The sequence below is a fragment of the Nothobranchius furzeri genome, chromosome 1, assembly GCF_043380555.1.
Source record: "Nothobranchius furzeri strain GRZ-AD chromosome 1, NfurGRZ-RIMD1, whole genome shotgun sequence".
Taxonomy (NCBI): Eukaryota; Metazoa; Chordata; class Actinopteri; order Cyprinodontiformes; family Nothobranchiidae; genus Nothobranchius; species Nothobranchius furzeri.
In genome coordinates, this window is record NC_091741.1 from 103,866,370 (window position 1) to 103,889,620 (window position 23,251).

Genomic DNA, 23,251 nt, shown 5'->3' on the forward strand with positions numbered 1-23,251 from the left:
AATGTGGGCGTGGTTTATGATCATTTAAAATTTCAAATTTGAAAAATTTCCTAAAAATCATTATTTTCATGTAAGAAGCTACGTTTTCCAGATTATGTTAACTGGATAGCCATGAGCTTAGATATTGAAAACCGCAGCTCCACGAAGATGTTTGCGCTTTAAATTTACAAAAATACATTTTTAGGCTAGCAATTGTAGCGCAAATTCTGTTTTCACAATCTTCTTGACATTTGCCATAAAGTTCACTCTTAGGTGGTTTATGAAACAAAAAAAATGTCGTCTTGATTTGAGCTCCCCCTTGTGTTTAATTATAGGACATATTTTTGTCTACAGCAACTAACGCAAATATTATTTTATTGTAGGTACAATTTTACATTTATGACCCCAACAAAAATATAAAAAGAATTCTCACATCACAGAGGCAATCTCGGAATATTTTGAGATTTTTGTACGAAAGCATTGATTTTTAATGAATTTTTTACTTTTTGCCAGTTTTTTGTATAGTTGGACAAAAAGTAACTAATTTTTGTAAGAACGTTTTTTTTAGGTACAAAGTAAATATAACACATTTATAACATTCCACATGTGCCTATGGTGATCTGAGATTTTTCTATAAATTTTAGAAAGTAGCACTATTTTTTTATGAATATTTTAATTTTGACTGTGACCCTTACAGTTATATTTACTGATTTTTCTTCAAAAAAGCTTTGAGTCTACTGATTTAAAAACAACATCATATTATTCCACATGTCAACACTGCCATGTGAGAATATTTTGGTAATTTTATGATGAGTTTTGTATTTTTCATGATTTTTTGAAACATTTGGTCAGTAAGTCACAAAATGAAACTCATTGTTTTTGTTGAAAATCAATTAAATCTAAAGACATTATCAAGTATTTATGTTGTTTGTAATATTCTGTTGATGTATAGATTATTGTTTGATAATCTCACTCATTAAATCTTCACGTTCTTTAATAAGGAAACAGTGGAATTCCATTGTAATCACGATTGAGAAGTCAGCCATGCCTCTGAAAGATGTGTATAGGCTTTGCAGGTTTAATGACGTATCCTGAGTGTTACTTTCATTGCGCCGGTTGAAGGGAGCTGACGGGACGCCGGCGGGAGAACGTGTTTTTGGGGCGGGACCGCGTGAGGACCGGCGAAGTGGAGGGCGGGGCGGGTGGGCGACTGGCGCTGGGGGCTTGGAACCCGTTGATAACTGCTTGCAGTTCTAGTTTATTATTATTCTTCTCCGCTAAAACTATATGGGCGCAAGAGCCTGAAATTGTCAGGGAAAATCTGACATGGCAGTCCGATAGAAAATCCTGACCGCTACTCAGATTCAAAAATTTGGACCCCGCGTCACCTAGGTGGCGCTATTGCGGAGGTCAACACGTTTCAGCTACTAGCTCCCAAACCGTAGGTCCTACAGTCAAAAACTTTATATGTACATGATCCTTGGATGATTCCCCATCTTTTTTGTATTGGCCACGCCCATTTCCGCCTAACTAGATTTTTTGCTAGATCGCAAAAAATGCAAAGCTTAGTTTTAATCACCTATTCGTCATTTTTCGTCGAATCAACTTCAAACTTCGTACATATGATCTATGGACTAAGATAAGTTGTTGTGATGCAGAAAAACGCAGAAATATTGAAAATTGGGCTAATGACACCATGTCAAAATCAGTGCGCTAGCTAGCACATGTGCTAATTGATGATATCTTCACCATATCTCAAGATAAAGTGATGAGACTCTAGACCCTTATGAAGTATGAGCGGTAAGCCCTACCTTCCCCATTTTGTTTGGATTCACCAAAAGGGGGCGCTAAAGAGTCAAAAAGTTAGTTTGAGCTAAACGGCTTGATGGATTTCCACAGAACTTGGCACATATGTTAATCATTGGACCCTTAAGCTATATTTTGAAAATGATTAAAAAGTGGGCGTGGCTTATAGGCTTTAAAATTTTTTGCCCTTTAACTGATGAAAAATACATATTCTATACAGAAAGTTACAAATTATATCAGTCATAGTGACATCTACAATCACAGAAAAAAGTTTGAAGTTTGTCCAATAGTTGGCGCTGTTGTACCCCAAAAATGTTTTTGGCATTTTTCTCCTCAATATTTTAGTAAACAAGCAAATGGTCTCATCCAGTATGTTCATTGACTCAGTCAAATTAAGATGAGTATTTTAAAAAATGTTTTAAACTTATGCTAATTAGTAGAAATTTGCATAGTAAGTCAAACGTACTTTCGTTAACTCCTCCCGGCCGTCAAACCCAATCACATCACAACTTTGCCTGACAAGAGAGGAGGAGCGGCTGACCAAACGATCTGAAGGGATTTTGGATAATTTTCTTACTTTTTTAAATATGAATTTTTTAAATATTTTTTGGGGAATGAAAAAGTTTTTTTAGCATAACTTCAAAATATTTGGACATTTTTCAAAGCTGTTCATAACAGTCAAACCTAAGGTCAATTCAAGTGTATGTCTTGATTTTCACCTTGATTAAACAATAGGGGGCGCTATAAATAGCAATACATTATACTGCTGACCTGGTTAAATGGATCTGCACGAAACTTAGTGGTTGACATCATTGTAGAGTCTTAAGACTACATTATCAATATGGTAATGATTGATCAATGTGGGCGTGGTTTATGATCATTTAAAATTTCAAATTTGAAAAATTTCCTAAAAATCATTATTTTCATGTAAGAAGCTACGTTTTCCAGATTATGTTAACTGGATAGCCATGAGCTTAGATATTGAAAACCGCAGCTCCACGAAGATGTTTGCGCTTTAAATTTACAAAAATACATTTTTAGGCTAGCAATTGTAGCGCAAATTCTGTTTTCACAATCTTCTTGACATTTGCCATAAAGTTCACTCTTAGGTGGTTTATGAAACAAAAAAAAATGTCGTCTTGATTTGAGCTCCCCCTTGTGTTTAATTATAGGACATATTTTTGTCTACAGCAACTAACGCAAATATTATTTTATTGTAGGTACAATTTTACATTTATGACCCCAACAAAAATATAAAAAGAATTCTCACATCACAAAGGCAATCTCGGAATATTTTGAGATTTTTGTACGAAAGCATTGATTTTTAATGATTTTTTAACTTTTTGCCAGTTTTTCTGTATAGTTGGACAACAACGTAATTAATTTTTGTTAGAAAGTTTTTTAGGTATACAGTAAATATAAACCAATTACAACATTCAACATGTACCTATGGTGATCTGAGATTTTTCTATAAATTTTAGAAAGTAGCACTATTTTTTTATGAATATTTTAATTTTGACTGTGACCCTTACAGTTATATTTACTGATTTTTCTTCAAAAAAGCTTTGAGTCTACTGATTTAAAAACAACATCATATTATTCCACATGTCAACACTGCCATGTGAGAATATTTTTGTAATTTTATGATGAGTTATGTATTTTTCATGATTTTTTGAAACATTTGGTCAGTAAGTCACAAAATGAAACTCATTGTTTTTGTTGAAAATCAATTAAATCTAAAGACATTATCAAGTATTTATGTTGTTTGTAATATTCTGTTGATGTATAGATTATTGTTTGATAATCTCACTCATTAAATCTTCACGTTCTTTAATAAGGAAACAGTGGAATTCCATTGTAATCACGATTGAGAAGTCAGCCATGCCTCTGAAAGATGTGTATAGGATTTGCAGGTTTAACGACGTATCCTGAGTGTTACTTTCATTGCGCCGGTTGAAGTGAGCTGACAGGACGCCGGCGGGAGAACGTGTTTTTGGGGCGGGACCGCGTGAGGACTGGCGAAGGTGAGGGCGGGGCCGGGTGGGCGACTGGCGCTGGGGGCTTGGAACCCGTTGATAACTGCTTGCAGTTCTAGTTATTTATTATTCTTCTCCGCTACGTTTGTATGGGGGCAGGAGCCAGAAATTGCCAGGAAAAATCTGACATGGCAGTCTGATACAAAATCCTGACCGCTACTCAGATTCGAAAATTTGGACCCCGCGTCACCTAGGTGGCGCTATTGCGGAGGTCAACACGTTTCAGCTACTAGCTCCCAAACCGTAGGTCCTACAGTCAAAAACTTTATATGTACATGATCCTTGGATGGTTCCCCATCTTTTTTGTATTGGCCACGCCCATTTCCGCCTAACTAGATTTTTTGCTAGATCGCAAAAAATGCAAAACTTACTTTTAATCACCTATTCGTCATTTTTCGTCGAATCAACTTCAAACTTCGTACATATGATCTATGGACTAAGATAAGTTGTTGTGATGCAGAAAAATGCAGAAATATTGAAAATTGGGCTAATGACACCATGTCAAAATCAGTGCGCTAGCTAGCACATGTGCTAATTGATGATATCTTCACCATATCTCAAGATAAAGTGATGAGACTCTAGACCCTTATGAAGTATGAGCGGTAAGCTCTATCTTCCCCATTTTGTTTGGAATCACCAAAAGGGGGCGCTAAAGAGTCAAAAAGTTAGTTTGAGCTAAACGGCTTGATGGATTTCCACAGAACTTGGCACATATGTTAATCATTGGACCCTTAAGCTATATTTTGAAAATGATTAAAAAGTGGGCGTGGCTTATAGACTTTAAAAATTTTTGCCCTTTAACTGATGAAAAATACATATTCTATACAGAAAGTTACAAATCATATCAGTCATAGTGACATCTACAATCACAGAAAAAAGTTTGAATTTTGTCCAATAGTTGGCGCTGTTGTACCCCAAAAACGTTTTTGGCATGTTTCTCCTCAATATTTTAGTAAACAAGCAAATTGTCTCATCCAGTATGTTCATTGACTCAGTCAAATTAAGATGAGTATTTTAAAAAATGTTTTAAACTTATGCTAATTAGTAGAAATTTGCATAGTAAGTCAAACGTACTTTCGTTAACTCCTCCCGGCCGTCAAACCCAATCACATCACAACTTTGCCTGACAAGAGAGGAGGAGCGGCTGACCAAACGATCTGAAGGGATTTTGGATAATTTGCTTACTTTTTTAAATATGAATTTTTGAAATATTTTTTGGGGAATGAAAAAGTTTTTTTAGCATAACTTCAAAATATTTGGACATTTTTCAAAACTGTTCATAACAGTCAAACCTAAGGTCAATTCAAGTGTATGTCTTGATTTTCACCTTGATTAAACAATAGGGGGCGCTATAAATAGCAAAACATTATACTGCTGACCTGGTTAAATGGATCTGCACGACACTTAGTGGTTGTCATCATTGTAGAGTCTTAAGACTACATTATAAATATGGTAATGATTGATCAATGTGGGCGTGGTTTATGATCATTTAAAATTTCAAATTTGAAAAATTTCCTAAAAATCATTATTTTCATGTAAGAAGCTACGTTTTCCAGATTATGTTAACTGGATCGCCATGAGCTTAGATATTGAAAACCGCAGCTCCACGAAGATGTTTGCGCTATACATTTACAAAAATACATTTTTAGGCTAGCAATTGTAGCGCAAATTCTGTTTTCACAATCTTCTTGACATTTGCCATAAAGTTCACTCTTAGGTGGTTTATGAAACAAAAAAAATGTCGTCTTGATTTGAGCTCCCCCTTGTGTTTAATTATAGGACATATTTTTGTCTACAGCAACTAACGCAAATATTATTTTATTGTAGGTACAATTTTACATTTATGACCCCAACAAAAATATAAAAAGAATTCTCACATCACAGAGGCAATCTCGGAATATTTTGAGATTTTTGTACGAAAGCATTGATTTTTAATGAATTTTTTACTTTTTGCCAGTTTTTTGTATAGTTGCACAAAAAGTAACTAATTTTTGTAAGAAAGTTTTTTTTAGGTACAAAGTAAATATAACACATTTATAACATTCCACATGTGCCTATGGTGATCTGAGATTTTTCTATAAATTTTAGAAAGTAGCACTATTTTTTATGAATATTTTAATTTTGACTGTGACCCTTACAGTTATATTTACTGATTTTTCTTCAAAAAAGCTTTGAGTCTACTGATTTAAAAACAACATCATATTATTCCACATGTTAACACTGCCATGTGAGAATATTTTGGTAATTTTATGATGAGTTATGTATTTTTCATGATTTTTTGAAACATTTGGTCAGTAAGTAACAAAATGAAACTCATTGTTTTTGTTGAAAATCAATTAAATCTAAAGACATTATCAAGTATTTATGTTGTTTGTCATATTCTGTTGATGTATAGATTATTGTTTGATAATCTCACTCATTAAATCTTCACGTTCTTTAATAAGGAAACAGTGGAATTCCATTGTAATCACGATTGAGAAGTCAGCCATGCCTCTGAAAGATGTGTATAGGCTTTGCAGGTTTAATGACGTATCCTGAGTGTTACTTTCATTGCGCCGGTTGAAGTGAGCTGACGGGACGCCGGCGGGAGAACGTGTTTTTGGGGCGGGACCGCGTGGACAGCGCGGGCGCTGGTGGCTTGGAACCCGTTGATAACTGCTTGCAGTTCTAGTTAGGGTTCCAAGCCCAAAGGGCAGGGAACCCTATTGTTTTTCTACGGATTTTTCATTATTTATTATTTATTATTTATTATTATTATTCTTCTCCGCTGTGTCTGTATGGGCGCAAGAGCCTGAAATTGCCAGGGAAAATCTGACATGGCAGTCTGATAGAAAATCCTGACCGCTACTCAGATTCGAAAATTTGGACCCCGCGTCACCTAGGTGGCGCTATTGCGGAGGTCAACACGTTTTAGCTACTAGCTCCCAAACCGTAGGTCCTATAGTCAAAAACTTTATATGTCCATGATCCTTGGATGATTCTCCATCTTTTTTGTATTGGCCACGCCCATTTCCGCCTAACTAGATTTTTTGCTAGATCGCAAAAAACGCAAAACTTACTTTTAATCACCTATTCATCATTTTTTGTCGAATCAACTTCAAACTTCGTACATGTGATCTATGGACTAAGCTAAGTTGTTGTGATGAAGAAAAATGCAGAAATATTGAAAATTGGGCTAATGACACCATGTCAAAATCAGTGCGCTAGCTAGCACATGTGGTAATTGATGATATCTTCACCATATCTCAAGATAAAGTGATGAGACTCTAGACCCTTATGAAGTATGAGCGGTAAGCCCTATCTTCCCCATTTTGTTCGGATTCACCAATAGGGGGCGCTAAAGAGTCAAAAAGTTTGTTTGAGCTAAACGGCTTGATGGATTTCCCCAGAACTTGGCACATATGTTAGTCATCGGACCCTTAAGCTACATTTTGAAAATGATTAAAAAGTGGGCGTGGCTTATAGGCTTCAAAATTTTTCGCCCTTTTACTCATGAAAAATATATATTCTAAACAGAAAATTACAATTCTTATCAGTCATAGTGACATCTACAATCACAGAAAATTTGTTGAATTTGGTCCAATAGGTGGCGCTGTGGTACCCCAAAAATATTTTTGGCATGTTTCTCCCCATTTCTTACGTAAAAAAACAAATAATCTCATCCAGTGTGTTCATTGAGTCAGTCAAATTTAGATGAGTATTTTAAAAAATGTTTTAAACTTATGCAAATTAGCAGAAATGTGCATAGTAAGTCCAACGTACTTTCGTTAACTCCTCCCAGCCGTCAAACTCAATCACATCACAACTTTCCCTGACAAGAGAGGAGGAGCGGCTGACCAAAAGATGTGAAGGGATTTTGGATAATTTGCTTATTTTTTTTATTATGATTTTTTTAAATCATTTTTTGGGAATGAAAAAGTTTTTTTAGCGTAACTTCAAAAGATTTTGACATTTTTCAAAGGTGTTCATAACAGTCAAACCTAAGGTCAATTCAAGTGTATGTCTTGATTTTCACCTTGATTAAACAATAGGGGGCGCTATAAATAGCAATACATTATACTGCTGACCTGGTTAAATGGATCTGCACGAAACTTAGTGGTTGTCATCATTGTAGAGTCTTAAGACTACATTATCAATATGGTAATGATTGATCAATGTGGGCGTGGTTTATGATCATTTAAAATTTCAAATTTGAAAAATTTCCTAAAAATCATTATTTTCATGTAAGAAGCTACGTTTTCCAGATTATGTTAACTGGATAGCCATGAGCTTAGATATTGAAAACCGCAGCTCCACGAAGATGTTTGCGCTTTAAATTTACAAAAATACATTTTTAGGCTAGCAATTGTAGCGCAAATTCTGTTTTCACAATCTTCTTGACATTTGCCATAAAGTTCACTCTTAGGTGGTTTATGAAACAAAAAAAAATGTCGTCTTGATTTGAGCTCCCCCTTGTGTTTAATTATAGGACATATTTTTGTCTACAGCAACTAACGCAAATATTATTTTATTGTAGGTACAATTTTACATTTATGACCCCAACAAAAATATAAAAAGAATTCTCACATCACAGAGGCAATCTCGGAATATTTTGAGATTTTTGTACGAAAGCATTGATTTTTAATGATTTTTTAACTTTTTGCCAGTTTTTCTGTATAGTTGGACAACAACGTAATTAATTTTTGTTAGAAAGTTTTTTAGGTATACAGTAAATATAAACCAATTACAACATTCAACATGTACCTATGGTGATCTGAGATTTTTCTATAAATTTTAGAAAGTAGCACTATTTTTTTATGAATATTTTAATTTTGACTGTGACCCTTACAGTTATATTTACTGATTTTTCTTCAAAAAAGCTTTGAGTCTACTGATTTAAAAACAACATCATATTATTCCACATGTCAACACTGCCATGTGAGAATATTTTGGTAATTTTATGATGAGTTATGTATTTTTCATGATTTTTTGAAACATTTGGTCAGTAAGTCACAAAATGAAACTCATTGTTTTTGTTGAAAATCAATTAAATCTAAAGACATTATCAAGTATTTATGTTGTTTGTAATATTCTGTTGATGTATAGATTATTGTTTGATAATCTCACTCATTAAATCTTCACGTTCTTTAATAAGGAAACAGTGGAATTCCATTGTAATCACGATTGAGAAGTCAGCCATGCCTCTGAAAGATGTGTATAGGATTTGCAGGTTTAATGACGTATCCTGAGTGTTACTTTCATTGCGCCGGTTGAAGTGAGCTGACGGGACGCCGGCGGGAGAACGTGTTTTTGGGGCGGGACCGCGTGAGGACTGGCGAAGTTGAGGGCGGGGCGGGTGGGCGACTGGCGCTGGTGGCTTGGAACCCGTTGATAACTGCTTGCAGTTCTAGTTATTAGGGTTCCAAGCCCAAAGGGCAGGGAACCCTATTGTTTTTCTACGGATTTTTCATTATTTATTATTTATTATTTATTATTATTATTCTTCTCCGCTGTGTCTGTATGGGCGCAAGAGCCTGAAATTGCAAGGAAAAATCTGACATGGCAGTCTGATAGAAAATCCTGACCGCTACTCAGATTCGAAAATTTGGACCCCGGGTCACCTAGGTGGCGCTATTGCAGAGGTCAACACGTTTCAGCTACTAGCTCCCAAACCGTAGGTCCTACAGTCAAAAACTTTATATGCACATGATCCTTGATTGATTCTCCATCTTTTTTGTATTGGCCACGCCCATTTCCGCCTAACTAGATTTTTTGCTAGATCGCAAAAAATGCAAAACTTAGTTTTAATCACCTATTCGACATTTTTCGTCGAATCAACTTCAAACTTCGTACATGTGATCTATGGACTAGGCTAAGTTGTTGTGATGAAGAAAAATGCAGAAATATTGAAAATTGGGCTAATGACACCATGTCAAAATCAGTGCGCTAGCTAGCACATGTGTTAATTGATGATATCTTCACCATTTCTCAAAATAAATTGATGAGACTCTAGAACCTTACAAAGTATGAGCGGTAAGTCCTATCTACCCCATTTTGTTTGGATTCACCAATAGGGGGCGCTAAAGAGTCAAAAAGTTTGTTTCAGCTAAACGGCTTGATGGATTTCCACAGAACTTGGCACATATGTTAATCGTCGGACCCTTAAGCTATATTTTGAAAATGATTAAAAAGTGGGCGTGGCTTATAGGCTTTAAAAATTTTCGCCCTTTTACTCATGAAAAATACATATTCTATACAGAAAATTACAATTCATATCAGTCATCGTGACATCTACAATCACAGAAAATTTTTTGAATTTTGTCCAATAGGTGGCGCTCTGGTACCCCAAAAATATTTTTGGCATGTTTCTCCCCATTTCTTTTGTAAAAAAACAAATGATCTATTCCAATGTGTTCTTTGAGTCAGTCAAATTTAGATGAGTAATTTAAAAAATGTTTTAAACTTATGCAAATTAGTAGAAATTTGCATAGTAAGTCCAACGTACTTTCGTTAACTCCTCCCGGCCGTCAAACTCAATCACATCAAAACTTTCCCTGACAAGAGAGGAGGAGCGGCTGACCAAAAGATGTGAAGGGATTTTCGATAATTTGCTTATTTTTTTAAATATGATTTTTTTAAATAATTTTTTGGGAATGAAAAAGTTTTTTTAGCGTAACTTCAAGAGATTTTGACATTTTTCAAAGCTGTTCATAACAGTCATACCTAAGGTCAATTCAAGTGTATGTCCTGGTTTTCAACTTGATTAAACAATAGGGGGCGCTATAACTGGGAAGAAATTATACTGCTGAACCGGCTAAATGGATCGGCACGAAACTTAGTGGCTGTCATCACTATAAAGTCTTAAGACTACATTATCAATATGGTAATGATTGATCAAAGTGGGCGTGGTTTATGATCATTTAAAATTTCAAATTTGAAAAATTTCCTAAAAATCACTATTTGCATGTAAGAGGCTAAGATTTCCAGATTGTGTTAAATGAATAGGCTAGAGCTTATGTCACGAAAGCCGCAGCTCCACAAAGAGGTTTGCGCTTTATATTTACGAAAATACGTTTTTAGGCTAGCAATTGTAGCGCAAATTCTGTTCTCACAATCTTCTTGTAATTTGCCACAAAGTTCACTCTTAGGTGGGTTATGAAACAAAAAAAATGTCGTCTTGATTTGAGCTCCCCCTAGTGTTTAATTATAGGACATATTTTGTCTACAGCCACTAATGCAAGTATTATTTTATTGTAAGTACAGTTTTACATTTATGACCCCAACAAAAATATAAGAAGAATTCTCACATCACAGAGGCAACCTGGGAATATTTTGAGATTTCTGTACAAAAGCGTATATTTTTAATGAATTTTTAACTTTTTACCAGTTTTTCTGTATATTTGGACAACAACGTAATTAATTTTTGTTAGAAAGCTTTTTAGGTATACAGTAAATATAAGCCATTTATAACATCCCACATATACCTATGGTGATCTGAGATTTTTCTCCTAATTTTAGAAAGTAGCACTATTTTTTTTATGAATATTTTTATTTTTGTTGTGACCTTTATAGTTATATTTCCCAATTTTTCTTCAAAAAAGCTTTGAGTCTACTGATTTAAAAACAACATCATATTATTCCGCATGTTAACACTGCCATGTGAGAATATTTTGGTAATTTTAGGATGATTTATGTATTTTTCATGATTTTTTAAAACATTTGTTCAGTAAGTCACAAAATGAAACTCATAGTTTTTGTTGAAAATCTTTTAAATCTAAAGACATTATCAAGTGTTTATGTTATTGGTAATATTCCGTTGATGTATAGATCATTGTTTGATAACCTCACTCATTAAATCTTCACGTTCTTTAATAAGGAAACAGTGGAATTCCATTGTAATCACGATTGAGGAGTCAGCCATGCCTCTGAAAGATATGTGTATAGGCTTTGCAGGTTTAATGACGTATCCTGAGTGTTAGTTTCATTGCGCCGGTTGAAGTGAGCTGACGGGACGCCGGCGGGAGAACGTGTTTTTGGGGCTGGACCGCGTGAGGACTGGCGAAGTGGAGGGCGGGGCCGGGTAGGCGACTGGCGCTGGGGGCTTGGAACCCGTTGATAACTGCTTGCAGTTCTAGTTAGGGTTCCAAGCCCAAAGGGCAGGGAACCCTATTGTTTTTCTACGGATTTTTCATTATTTATTATTTATTATTTATTATTATTATTCTTCTCCGCTGTGTCTGTATGGGCGCAAGAGCCTGAAATTGCAAGGAAAAATCTGACATGGCAGTCTGATAGAAAATCCTGACCGCTACTCAGATTCGAAAATTTGGACCCCGGGTCACCTAGGTGGCGCTATTGCAGAGGTCAACACGTTTCAGCTACTAGCTCCCAAACCGTAGGTCCTACAGTCAAAAACTTTATATGCACATGATCCTTGATTGATTCTCCATCTTTTTTGTATTGGCCACGCCCATTTCCGCCTAACTAGATTTTTTGCTAGATCGCAAAAAATGCAAAACTTAGTTTTAATCACCTATTCGACATTTTTCGTCGAATCAACTTCAAACTTCGTACATGTGATCTATGGACTAGGCTAAGTTGTTGTGATGAAGAAAAATGCAGAAATATTGAAAATTGGGCTAATGACACCATGTCAAAATCAGTGCGCTAGCTAGCACATGTGTTAATTGATGATATCTTCACCATTTCTCAAAATAAATTGATGAGACTCTAGAACCTTACAAAGTATGAGCGGTAAGTCCTATCTACCCCATTTTGTTTGGATTCACCAATAGGGGGCGCTAAAGAGTCAAAAAGTTTGTTTCAGCTAAACGGCTTGATGGATTTCCACAGAACCTGGCACATATGTTAATCGTCGGACCCTTAAGCTATATTTTGAAAATGATTAAAAAGTGGGCGTGGCTTATAGGCTTTAAAAATGTTCGCCCTTTTACTCATGAAAAATACATATTCTATACAGAAAATTACAATTCATATCAGTCATCGTGACATCTACAATCACAGAAAATTTTTTGAATTTTGTCCAATAGGTGGCGCTCTGGTACCCCAAAAATATTTTTGGCATGTTTCTCCCCATTTCTTTTGTAAAAAAACAAATGATCTATTCCAATGTGTTCTTTGAGTCAGTCAAATTTAGATGAGTAATTTAAAAAATGTTTTAAACTTATGCAAATTAGTAGAAATTTGCATAGTAAGTCCAACGTACTTTCGTTAACTCCTCCCGGCCGTCAAACTCAATCACATCAAAACTTTCCCTGACAAGAGAGGAGGAGCGGCTGACCAAAAGATGTGAAGGGATTTTCGATAATTTGCTTATTTTTTTAAATATGATTTTTTTAAATAATTTTTTGGGAATGAAAATGTTTTTTTAGCATAACTTCAAAAGGTTTTGACATTTTTCAAAGCTGTTCATAACAGTCATACCTAAGGTTAATCAAAGTGTATGTCTTGATTTTCACCTTGATTAAACAATAGGGGGCGCTATAAATAGCAAGACATTATACTGCTGAACTGGTTAAATGGATCTGCACGAAACTTAGTGGTTGTCATCATTCTAGAGTCTTAAGACTACTTTATCAATATGGTAATGATTGATCAAAGTGGGCGTGGTTTATGATCATTTAAAATTTCAAATTTGAAAAATTTCCTAAAAATCATTATTTGCATGTAAGAGGCTAAGATTTCCAGATTGTGTTAACTGGATAGGCTAGAGCTTATGTCACGAAAGCCGCAGCTCCACAAAGAGGTTTGCGCTTTATATTTATGAAAATACATTTTTAGGCTAGCAATTGTAGCGCAAATTCTCTTCTCACAATCTTCTTGTAATTTGGTACAAAGTTCCCTCTTAGGTGGTTTATGAAAGAAAAAAAATGTTGTCTTGATTTGAGCTCCCCCTTGTGTTTAATTATAGGACATATTTTTGTCTACAGCCACTAATGCAAATATTATTTTATTGTAAGTAAAGTTTTTCATTTATGACCCCAACAAAAATATAAGAAGAATTCTCACATCACAGAGGCAACCTGGGAATATTTTGAGATTTCTGTACAAAAGCATAGATTTTTAATGAATTTTTAACTTTTTACCAGTTTTTCTGTATAGTTGGACAACAACGTAATAAATTTTTGTTAGAAAGATTTTTAGGTATACAGTAAATATAAGCCATTTACAACGTTCCACATGTACCTATGGTGATCTGAGATTTTTCTCCTAATTTTAGAAAGTAGCACTATTTTTTTATGAATATTTTAATTTTTGTTGTGACCTTTATAGTTATATTTCCCAATTTTTCTTCAAAAAAGCTTTGAGTCTACTGATTTAAAAACAACATCATATTATTCCGTATGTTAAAACTGCCATGTGAAAATATTTTGGTAATTTTATGATGATTTATGTATTTTTCATGATTTTTTTAAACATTTGGTCAGTAAGTCACAAAATGAAACTCATAGTTTTTGTTGAAAATCTTTTAAATCTATAGACATTATCAAGTATTTATGTTATTTGTAATATTCTGTTGATGTTTAGATCATTGTTTGATAATCTCACTCATTAAATCTTCACGTTCTTTAATAAGGAAACAGTGGAATTCCATTGTAATCACAATTGAGTAGTCAGCCATGCCTCTGAAAGATTTGTGTATAGGCTTTGCAGGTTTAATGACGTATCCTGAGTGTTACTTTCATTGCGCCGGTTGAAGTGAGCTGACGGGACGCCGGCGGGAGAACGTGTTTTTGCGGCGGGACCGCGTGAGGACTGGCGAAGTTGAGGGCGGGGCGGGTGGGCGACTGGCGCTGGGGGCTTGGAACCCGTTGATAACTGCTTGCAGTTCTAGTTATTTATTATTCTTCTCCGCTACGTTTGTATGGGGGCAGGAGCCAGAAATTGCCAGGAAAAATCTGACATGGCAGTCTGATACAAAATCCTGACCGCTACTCAGATTCGAAAATTTGGACCCCGCGTCACCTAGGTGGCGCTATTGCGGAGGTCAACACGTTTCAGCTACTAGCTCCCAAACCGTAGGTCCTACAGTCATAAACTTTATATGTACATGATCCTTGGGTGATTCTCCATCTTTTTTGTATTGGCCACGCCCATTTCCGCCTAACTAGATTTTTTGCTAGATCGCAAAAAACTCAAAACTTACTTTTAATCACCTATTCGTCATTTTTCGTCGAATCAACTTCAAACTTCGTACATATGATCTATGGACTAAGATAAGTTGTGGTGATGAAGAAAAATGCAGAAATATTGAAAATTGGGCTAATGACACCATGTCAAAATCAGTGTGCTAGCTAGCACATGTGGTAATTGATGATATCTTCACCATTTCTCAAGATAAATTGATGAGACTCTACACCCTTATGAAGTATGAGCGGTAAGCCCTATCTACCCGATTTTGTGTGGATTCACCAATAGGGGGCGCTAAAGAGTCAAAAAGTTTGTTTCAGCTAAACGGCTTGATGGATTTCCACAGAACTTGGCACATATGTTAATCATCGGACCCTTAAGCTATATTTTGAAAATGATTAAAAAGTGGGCGTGGCTTATAGGCTATAAATAGGCTTTAAACGTTTTCGCCCATTTACTCCTGAAAAATACATATTCTATACAGAAAATTACAATTCATATCAGTCATAATGACATCTACAATCACAGAAAATTTTTTGAATTTTGTCCAATAGGTGGCGCTGTGGTACCCCAAAAATATTTTTGGCATGTTTCTCCCCATTACTTTCGTAAAAAAACAAATGATCTCATCCAGTATGTTCATTGAGTCAGTCAAATTTAGATGAGTATTTTAAAAAATGTTTTAAACTTATGCAAATTAGTAGAAATTTGCATAGTAAGTCCAACGTACTTTCGTTAACTCCTCCCGGCCGTCAAACTCAATCACATCACATCTTTCCCTGACAAGAGAGGAGGAGCGGCTGACCAAAAGATGTGAAGGGATTTTGGATAATTTGCTTATTTTTTTTAATATGATTTTTTTTAAAAATTTTGGAGAATGAAAAAGTTTTTTTAGAGTAACTTCAAAAGATTTTGACATTTTTCAAAGCTGTTCATAACAGTCATACCTAAGGTCAATTCAAGTGTATGTCCTGGTTTTCAACTTGATTAAACAATAGGGGGCGCTATAACTGGGAAGAAATTATACTGCTGAACTGGCTAAATGGATCTGCACGAAACTTAGTGGTTGTCATCACTATAGAGTCTTAAGATTACATTATCAATATGGTAATGATTTATCAAAGTGGGCGTGGCTTATGATCATTTAAAATTTCAAATTTGAAAAATTTCCTAAAAATCATTATTTGCATGTAAGAGGCTAAGATTTCCAGATTGTGTTAGCTGGATAGGCTAGAGCTTATGTCACGAAAGCCGCAGCTCCATGTTGAGGTTTACGCTTTATATTTATGAAAATACATTTTTAGGCTAGCAATTGTAGCGCAAATTCTGTTCTCACAACCTTCTTGTAATTTGCTACAAAGTTCACTCTTAGGTGGTTTATGAAACAAAAAAATGTCCTCTTTGATTTGAGCTCCCCCTAGTGTTTAATTGTAGGACATATTTTTGTCTACAGCCACTAATGCAAATATTATTTTATTGTAAGTACAGTTTTACATTTATGACCCCATCAAAAATATGAGAAGAATTCTCACATCACAGACGCAACCTGGGAATATTTTGAGATTTCTATACAAAAGCATAGATTTTTAATGAATTTTTAACTTTTTACCAGTTTTTCTGTATAGTTGGACAACAACGTAATTAATATTTGTTTTAGAAAGCTTTTTAGGTATACAGTAAATATAAGCCATTTACAACATTCCACATGTACCTATGGTGATCTGAGATTTTTCTCCTAATTTTAGAAAGTAGCACTATTTTTTTATGAATATTTTAATTTTTGTTGTGACCTTTATAGTTATATTTCCCAATTTTTTTATCATAAAAGCTTTGAGTCTACTGATTTAAAAACAACATCATAGTATTCCGCATGTTAACACTGCCATGTGAGAATATTTTGGTAATTTTAGGATGATTTGTGAATTTTTCATGATTTTTTAAAACATTTGGTCAGTAAGTCACAAAATGAAACTCATAGTTTTTGTTGAAAATCTTTTAAATCTAAAGACATTATCAAGGATTTATGTTATTTGTAATATTCCGTTGATGTATAGATCATTGTTTGATAATCTCACTCATTAAATCTTCACGTTCTTTAATAAGGAAACAGTGGAATTCCATTGTAACCACGATTGAGAAGTCAGCCATGCCTCTGAAAGATATGTGTATAGGCTTTGCTGGTTTAATGACGTATCCTGAGTGTTAGTTTCATTGCGCCGGTTGAAGTGAGCTGACGGGACGCCGGCGGGAGAACGTGTTTTTGGGGCTGGACCGCATGAGGACTGGCGAAGTTGAGGGCGGGGCGGGTGGGCGACTGGCGCTGGGGGCTTGGAACCCGTTGATAACTGCTTGCAGTTCTAGTTTTTATTTATTATCATTATTGAAGTGCAGTTTTGGCTGTTGACAATGGATAGGCCATTGTATTTATTGTTTTGGGTCTTTTTTATTGTTTTTGGTGCAACATTTTCTAACAGGGAGTGAGATTCCTTTTTTATTCAATTTTTGTTTGTTATTTTTATTCATTTAGAAGTTCTGGTTCTGGACATTTCAATGTTAAATGAAGGTTTATTTGTTGCATTTTAAAGGGTGTACTTGCATTATTATGATATATTAACATTATATTAGTGGTTATTTTGGTCTAGATAATGTTGACAATGATATCGTTTATCATCAACAATTTGTTGGACAAAATATCGTCCAGCAAAATGTGTTACTTTCCCAGGCCTAGTCAAAAGTATAAAAATTATTTATACATAAACGGTCCCTCCTGAGATCTGGCCGTTTGTTCATTTGCTGTGTTAGAGGACATGCTGAACTAATGTTTTACACATGATCATCACCCTAACATTTGAGTGTATAAAAACATATTAAATATGTTTTTTTCCCTTAAAAGTGTTTAAACAGTTGTTGCATTTCAACACACAAAAAATAAATGGAAAAAATAAGATAAATCTAATGAAAAGTGTACATCTTTGACATTAAGCTTAAAAAAATCTGTTGATGATGATGATACTGTTCATTTTTCAGAGCTTTTTAATGTGAAAATATACATTGCAATAGATAAGTTTACAATAAAGTTAAATGATAAAAGTTTTGAAGTTACACTTCTACTACTACTACTACTAGTAATAATAATTATGATGATAATAGTAATAAAAAAATAATAATTATAATAATACGAATAAATTGTGTCTGAGGAGTCAGTTATGTGGAGGAGATGAGTTTGTAAAAGTTAGTTTTGAGTATGTTTGTGAAGGAGGAGGTGAGTCTGAGCTTAATGCAGGGGTGTCACATGTTCCAACTTACGTTTTGACTTTGAAAGAAGTCTCTTATCCACTTTTCGTTTTCTTGACATGCTGCCTCCTGGCTGTGTCTAACTACCAAAGACTCACAAATGAACACTTATTCAAATGTTATGTAATGGAAGCTGAGCTGAGCTGATATTACACAGCGTCTAGTTGATGATGTGACTCAGTACCGGTGTTCCCTAGCGGCTCCAAACTAGCAAAACAACGTGAGCACGTTCTGACTGTTTACAACTTGAGTGACAGCAGCAACAGCCAATAATACGTTAGCAAGTATCAGCAGAGTCAATAGATTAGCTTTTGGGCGGGTCTAATAGGAAACCAGTTTCCGTTTTGGTCCTAGTGCTCAACCAAATCCATTTAATGGAGCGTAACATTGTTTTTGGACGGAAAAAAGTGCAGGGGACCAAAACTGCCTTTTGAAAAAGTGGGGGGGACATGTCCCACCCGTCCCCCCCCAAAATTACGTCCCAGGATGAAACCCTCCATGCATGGTGAACATCTGTGGTCTTTCCTGCAGGATATCGGATTACTGTTCTCGCCATTGAGCTAGCTTGCCTTGCTAACTGTAGGTATTGGGCTGTGGCTTGTTTCCTTGCAGCTTCATCAAGGTTGTCATTTCCTTATGGGATACCAAAGTACTTCTAGCTGTCCTCAATGTCTGCAATTGTTCCTTCTAGGGAAGTCTGGCATACAGCTTTATGTCATCCATGTAGAGGAGGTGGCTGATTGTGGTTCCATTCTTGAGTCGGCATCCATCACCAGTCTTGTTGATTATTTAGCTGAGGGGGGTTCAGACCTATGCAGAACAGTAGGGGGACAGTGTGTCTCCGTGGTTTATGCTACATTTGATGGAGACTTGTGCAGTTGGCCTCAAGGGGGGGTTTCCACAGCTCCATTGAGTTTGTAATGAAGGCTCTAAGAGTCCTGTTGATGTTGTACAGCTCCAAGAATTCAATGATCATGTCAGGTCTCGCTGCTGACCTGTTTTTCATACCTGCGTCTCTTTCCTGGATGTCTGCCACAGTGGTGGATACTGGGTTCTGCTCGGGTAGGTTGCTGAGGTCTTCTCTTGGAGAGGCTTTTGCATTGCTGTTGTGTGATGCCTCTTTCTCCCACATGCCCTTCCAGTACTGTTCAGTCTCCAGCCTTGGTGGGTCTACTCTGCTGTTATTACCCTGCCACTGAGAGTACACTTTAGCTGGTTGGGTCCAGAAGAGCCAGTTTATTTATCTGGCTTCACTTTCTCTCGTGTGTCTCTGTAGGCAGCTGGCCAAGGCTTGGAGCCTTTGTTTGGGTCAGGTATGGGTTTCTGGCTATAGCTCTTGGTTCCTGGTTTTCTTGCTGTAGCTTTCTGGAGCTCTGACAGTTGGCTCACTTCTCTCCATGCTGTAATGTATCAAGTGGTCAGTTTTCACCTACACATTGACCAGAAAATAACCTTTCATTTGCAGACATCAACTGGAGTGCTGGATCACATAGCCATGTTGAGTCTTTCTGATTGTCTCTTCTTCACCTGCAGCTTGTGCACCAACACGCACTCCGAGTTCTGGAGGGTCCATGTCAACCCGGTGGCACCAGGGAGAAATTGCTGGCTCATCTCCTGGCCTCTAATGGAGCCCTCCGGCCCTTCATGTGGCAAGATGGGCCTCTTTCTGAAGACCTGTTCCTGTACCCGCCTCCATTTGGTTTCCAGGGTCTTAAAGGCAAAGTGGAGGACCTCCTGCAGCTGGTGAGGACCTCGTCCGTGACCCACTCCAGGCTCCTGAAATGGGATTAGTACATGATCTTTCTGTGGCTCTGCTTTGCTTTGAAGGAAAACATTTTTCAGGACTGGTCATTTGAGTAGTTTAACCCTCTGGGGTCTATGGACGCGGATTTGCATCTTTTGAACAGGTCTAATTTGGGACGTCGTAGCAGCGAGACTCCGCCTCCCTGAGTTTCACTTTTAAAAGAGAGATTATGAACTACACCCCAGTTTTAAATTGTGTTATCAGGCCAAGTAAAAGCAGAGTTATACTAGATTAAAGAAACAACTTTTTTAGATAACCAGTAAACTGAGACTGAAACCTTTAGAAGCTGAAGTGATCTGTGACAAAAAGATTATAGTTTCTATGCAGCTGAGTGGGTTTTATGTATAAAGGAAGATGAGAACAATGACTGTTCAGCTGGTTTTTAGCTGAAAGACAGGAGAGTGGGACTCGTAGCTGGAGTCTGACGCCACAGCAAGGATTTTGATCAATCCTTCTTAGACACTGAAAAACAGAAGCTGGGTCAGAATGAGGATGATGATGTCCTGGTAGGCACAGAGGAAGTTGCTCAAACAGGTGCCACAACGGGTAATTTCTCCATCTCCACGCAGTGAGGCAAAGCCCCGCCTCCTCTGTGATGCCTATAAGACAGGAGAAGGGCTTAGGTTGTAACCAAGGAGAAAAGCAAGAGTCCAGCTGTTCCTGTCTTAGTCCAGATGATCTATTTGATTGTTTTTGTCACTTGGAAGTGCCTGATGTGCTCCCCTGCTTAGTGGACAGAAACTGCTTCTTGGAGTGGCACAAATAAACTTGGAGTTATCTTGGAAAACAAAAACAGTCCCATTCTTATGGAAATAATAAATCTTTGCTCATATGTTGATAAGGAATTATCAGCATTGGCACAATTATAACCAGTCTAACCTAACAGCAGCACCATTCCCACCCCTACAGCGCACATGCGATGGCCGGGGTGGGGGTGCTGGCGGTTTGGGCCCACAAAGAATGGCCATTTGGCTGCCTATTGACTACCGCTGGTCTAAATTGCCATTTTAAATAATAAAAAACATTCATCATACATGTTTGTGGGTTTCACAGTAAAAATAATGTATGTTTTGATTGACTTAAGGTCCAATATGCATTTCGTGTATGTCCAAATAAAAAAATAAGTATAGATTCAGACAGTCCAGGTTGTGCTGAAAAGATTGATACCACAAAAGGCAGTAGTAGTTATTTGGGATATGATTAAAAAGGGCAGTTTACACCCTGGACCCCAGACAGGTAAACCAAATCATTTTTCTATGCAAGTCCTGAAAGCACAGCTTCTGTAAAAAGAACTTTATATCTTGAATAATGTGGCCAGTGGCCCTCACTCAGGAATAAAACAGGAAGAATCCCAAACCCTCACTTTAACCATATCAGAGTTAAAAAGTACCACAACAAACTATCAGCAATAATGGCTTCTGTCCTACAGGAAGTGAGGTCATTCACTGGCAGAAATTCTCTATAGGGAGTCTAAGCCACTCCCATCTACTTCCGGACCATGGGCCACCAGAAGAATGAGAAAATGAATGCTAGTCAATGGGACTGTTTCTAATTCCGCTTGTTTTGTTCCATGGATTTCACACATGATGTCTGTGAATTTTAAAGATGCGTTCTGATACCAAGAACGTGCTTATTTTCAAACAGGGCAAGGGTTATTTTAGGTTTTGTGTGAAAATAAGTCCAGGACTACAAATGTGCATCGCCAAAGTGACGTCATCGAAACAGACACAGAGAAAACTGAGGGAAAAGGGCTGTAATTTCAGCAAACTTCATATCCTTCCTTCAGGAGGAAAGAACCACCATAAATCTGGTCATGTGGTAAGTAGCAGCTATGCTAGGGGGAGGAAATTCTGTGGTGACGTCACATATGTGACGTACCGACGTCTGGTTTGTAGTCATGTTTACGAACTTTTACAAGCTGATAAATCTCAAAGTACGTGACTGGCGTGGTCACACTACATTACTTTTCATTTAAACTGAAGTACGAATGTGTGATTCAGGGCTTGAGGGCAAAGCAGGTTAGAAAATAGTTCCTTTTGCACCATTCAGGGACCCATGAGCCAACCGGACAGGGAGAAGTGCTAGGCTCCCTGTTGTTCTGTCTATGAATAATCAATCAAATTTTATTTATAAGCACTTGTCATATCAAAGGCAGCTCAAAGTGCTATACAAAAATATGAAAGCTATAGCTTTATGGCCAGGTCAGGAGAAGTAGGTGAAAAGATGGACCATGAGGCTTTTCTTAAAAACATTAACACTCTGCAACCCTGAGGTACTCTAGCAGACTGTTTCATAATGTTGGAAAGAGGCTTCTCCATAAGCTTGTGTTCTTTAGGAACTATTAACAGACCCATGCCAGAGGACCTCAGGGTCTCCAAAGGTTCATACGTTAAAGTAACTATGTGAGATAGGAGGGCCTAGGACCATTAAAACATTTAAAAACAATTAAACTAATTTTAAATACATTCCTGTGGCGTACTGGGAGCCAATGCAGTGATTTCAAATCGGGCACACTATGCACCTGCTTCCTGGTCCTAGTCAACGCAAGGGCTGCAGCGTTTTGTAGCAGCTGAAGGCTAAAAGCATGCATTAAAATCTCAATGTTTGCTTTAGAGAGAAGAATAAGGATACTGGCTAAGTTATTTAGATGATAAAAACGCTTTTACTGTATGTTTGAAATGTGGAATAATGTAAACTCAGACTCAAAGATAATCCCAAAGGTTCCTAATCGGCGTAGAAAGAGTAAAAGACAGATTGTAATTTCTTTAGGGATTTTGCTCGCTGAGTCTCAGGTTCAGTAATTAAAACTTCAGTTTTGTACTGGTTGACCTGGAGAAAGTTCTTTGTCCTCCAGGTCTTTATATCTAAAATACAGTTAAGAAATGCATCAGTTGCTGTGGGCATCAGGAGGCACAGAGATGTATGGCTGTGTGTCATCAGCATAACCGTGGATATTTATCCCGTGTCTCCTGATGACCCCACCAAGTGGTAGCATGTACAGGTTAAAAAGTATAGGACCTGAAATGGAGCCTTGGGGAACACCATGATTAGCCTTGTGGATCTGTAAGGAACATGTGTCTTAAGTTTACCAGAAAGTTTCTGTCTGTAAAATAGAAACTGAACCAGTTGAGCACAGTTACAGAGTACTGTAGTGTCCAGCCCCTCTGAAGGAAACGTTCAGAGTTGAGGTTAGTCAGACTAT

At 36.7% G+C, this 23,251-nt stretch overlaps 1 protein-coding gene across 3 annotated transcripts in view; it reads left to right on the forward strand.

The window, feature by feature from the left end:
• Positions 1-23,251, forward strand: part of st3gal5 (ST3 beta-galactoside alpha-2,3-sialyltransferase 5) — a 136,924-nt gene that overhangs the window by 89,269 nt on the left and 24,404 nt on the right. For all 3 annotated transcript variants that reach the window (XM_070552841.1, XM_070552843.1, XM_070552844.1), the window contains one exon: positions 19,779-19,988. In XM_070552841.1, the coding sequence (XP_070408942.1) occupies positions 19,779-19,988 (210 nt within the window). The remainder of the gene's footprint in view (positions 1-19,778; positions 19,989-23,251) is intronic.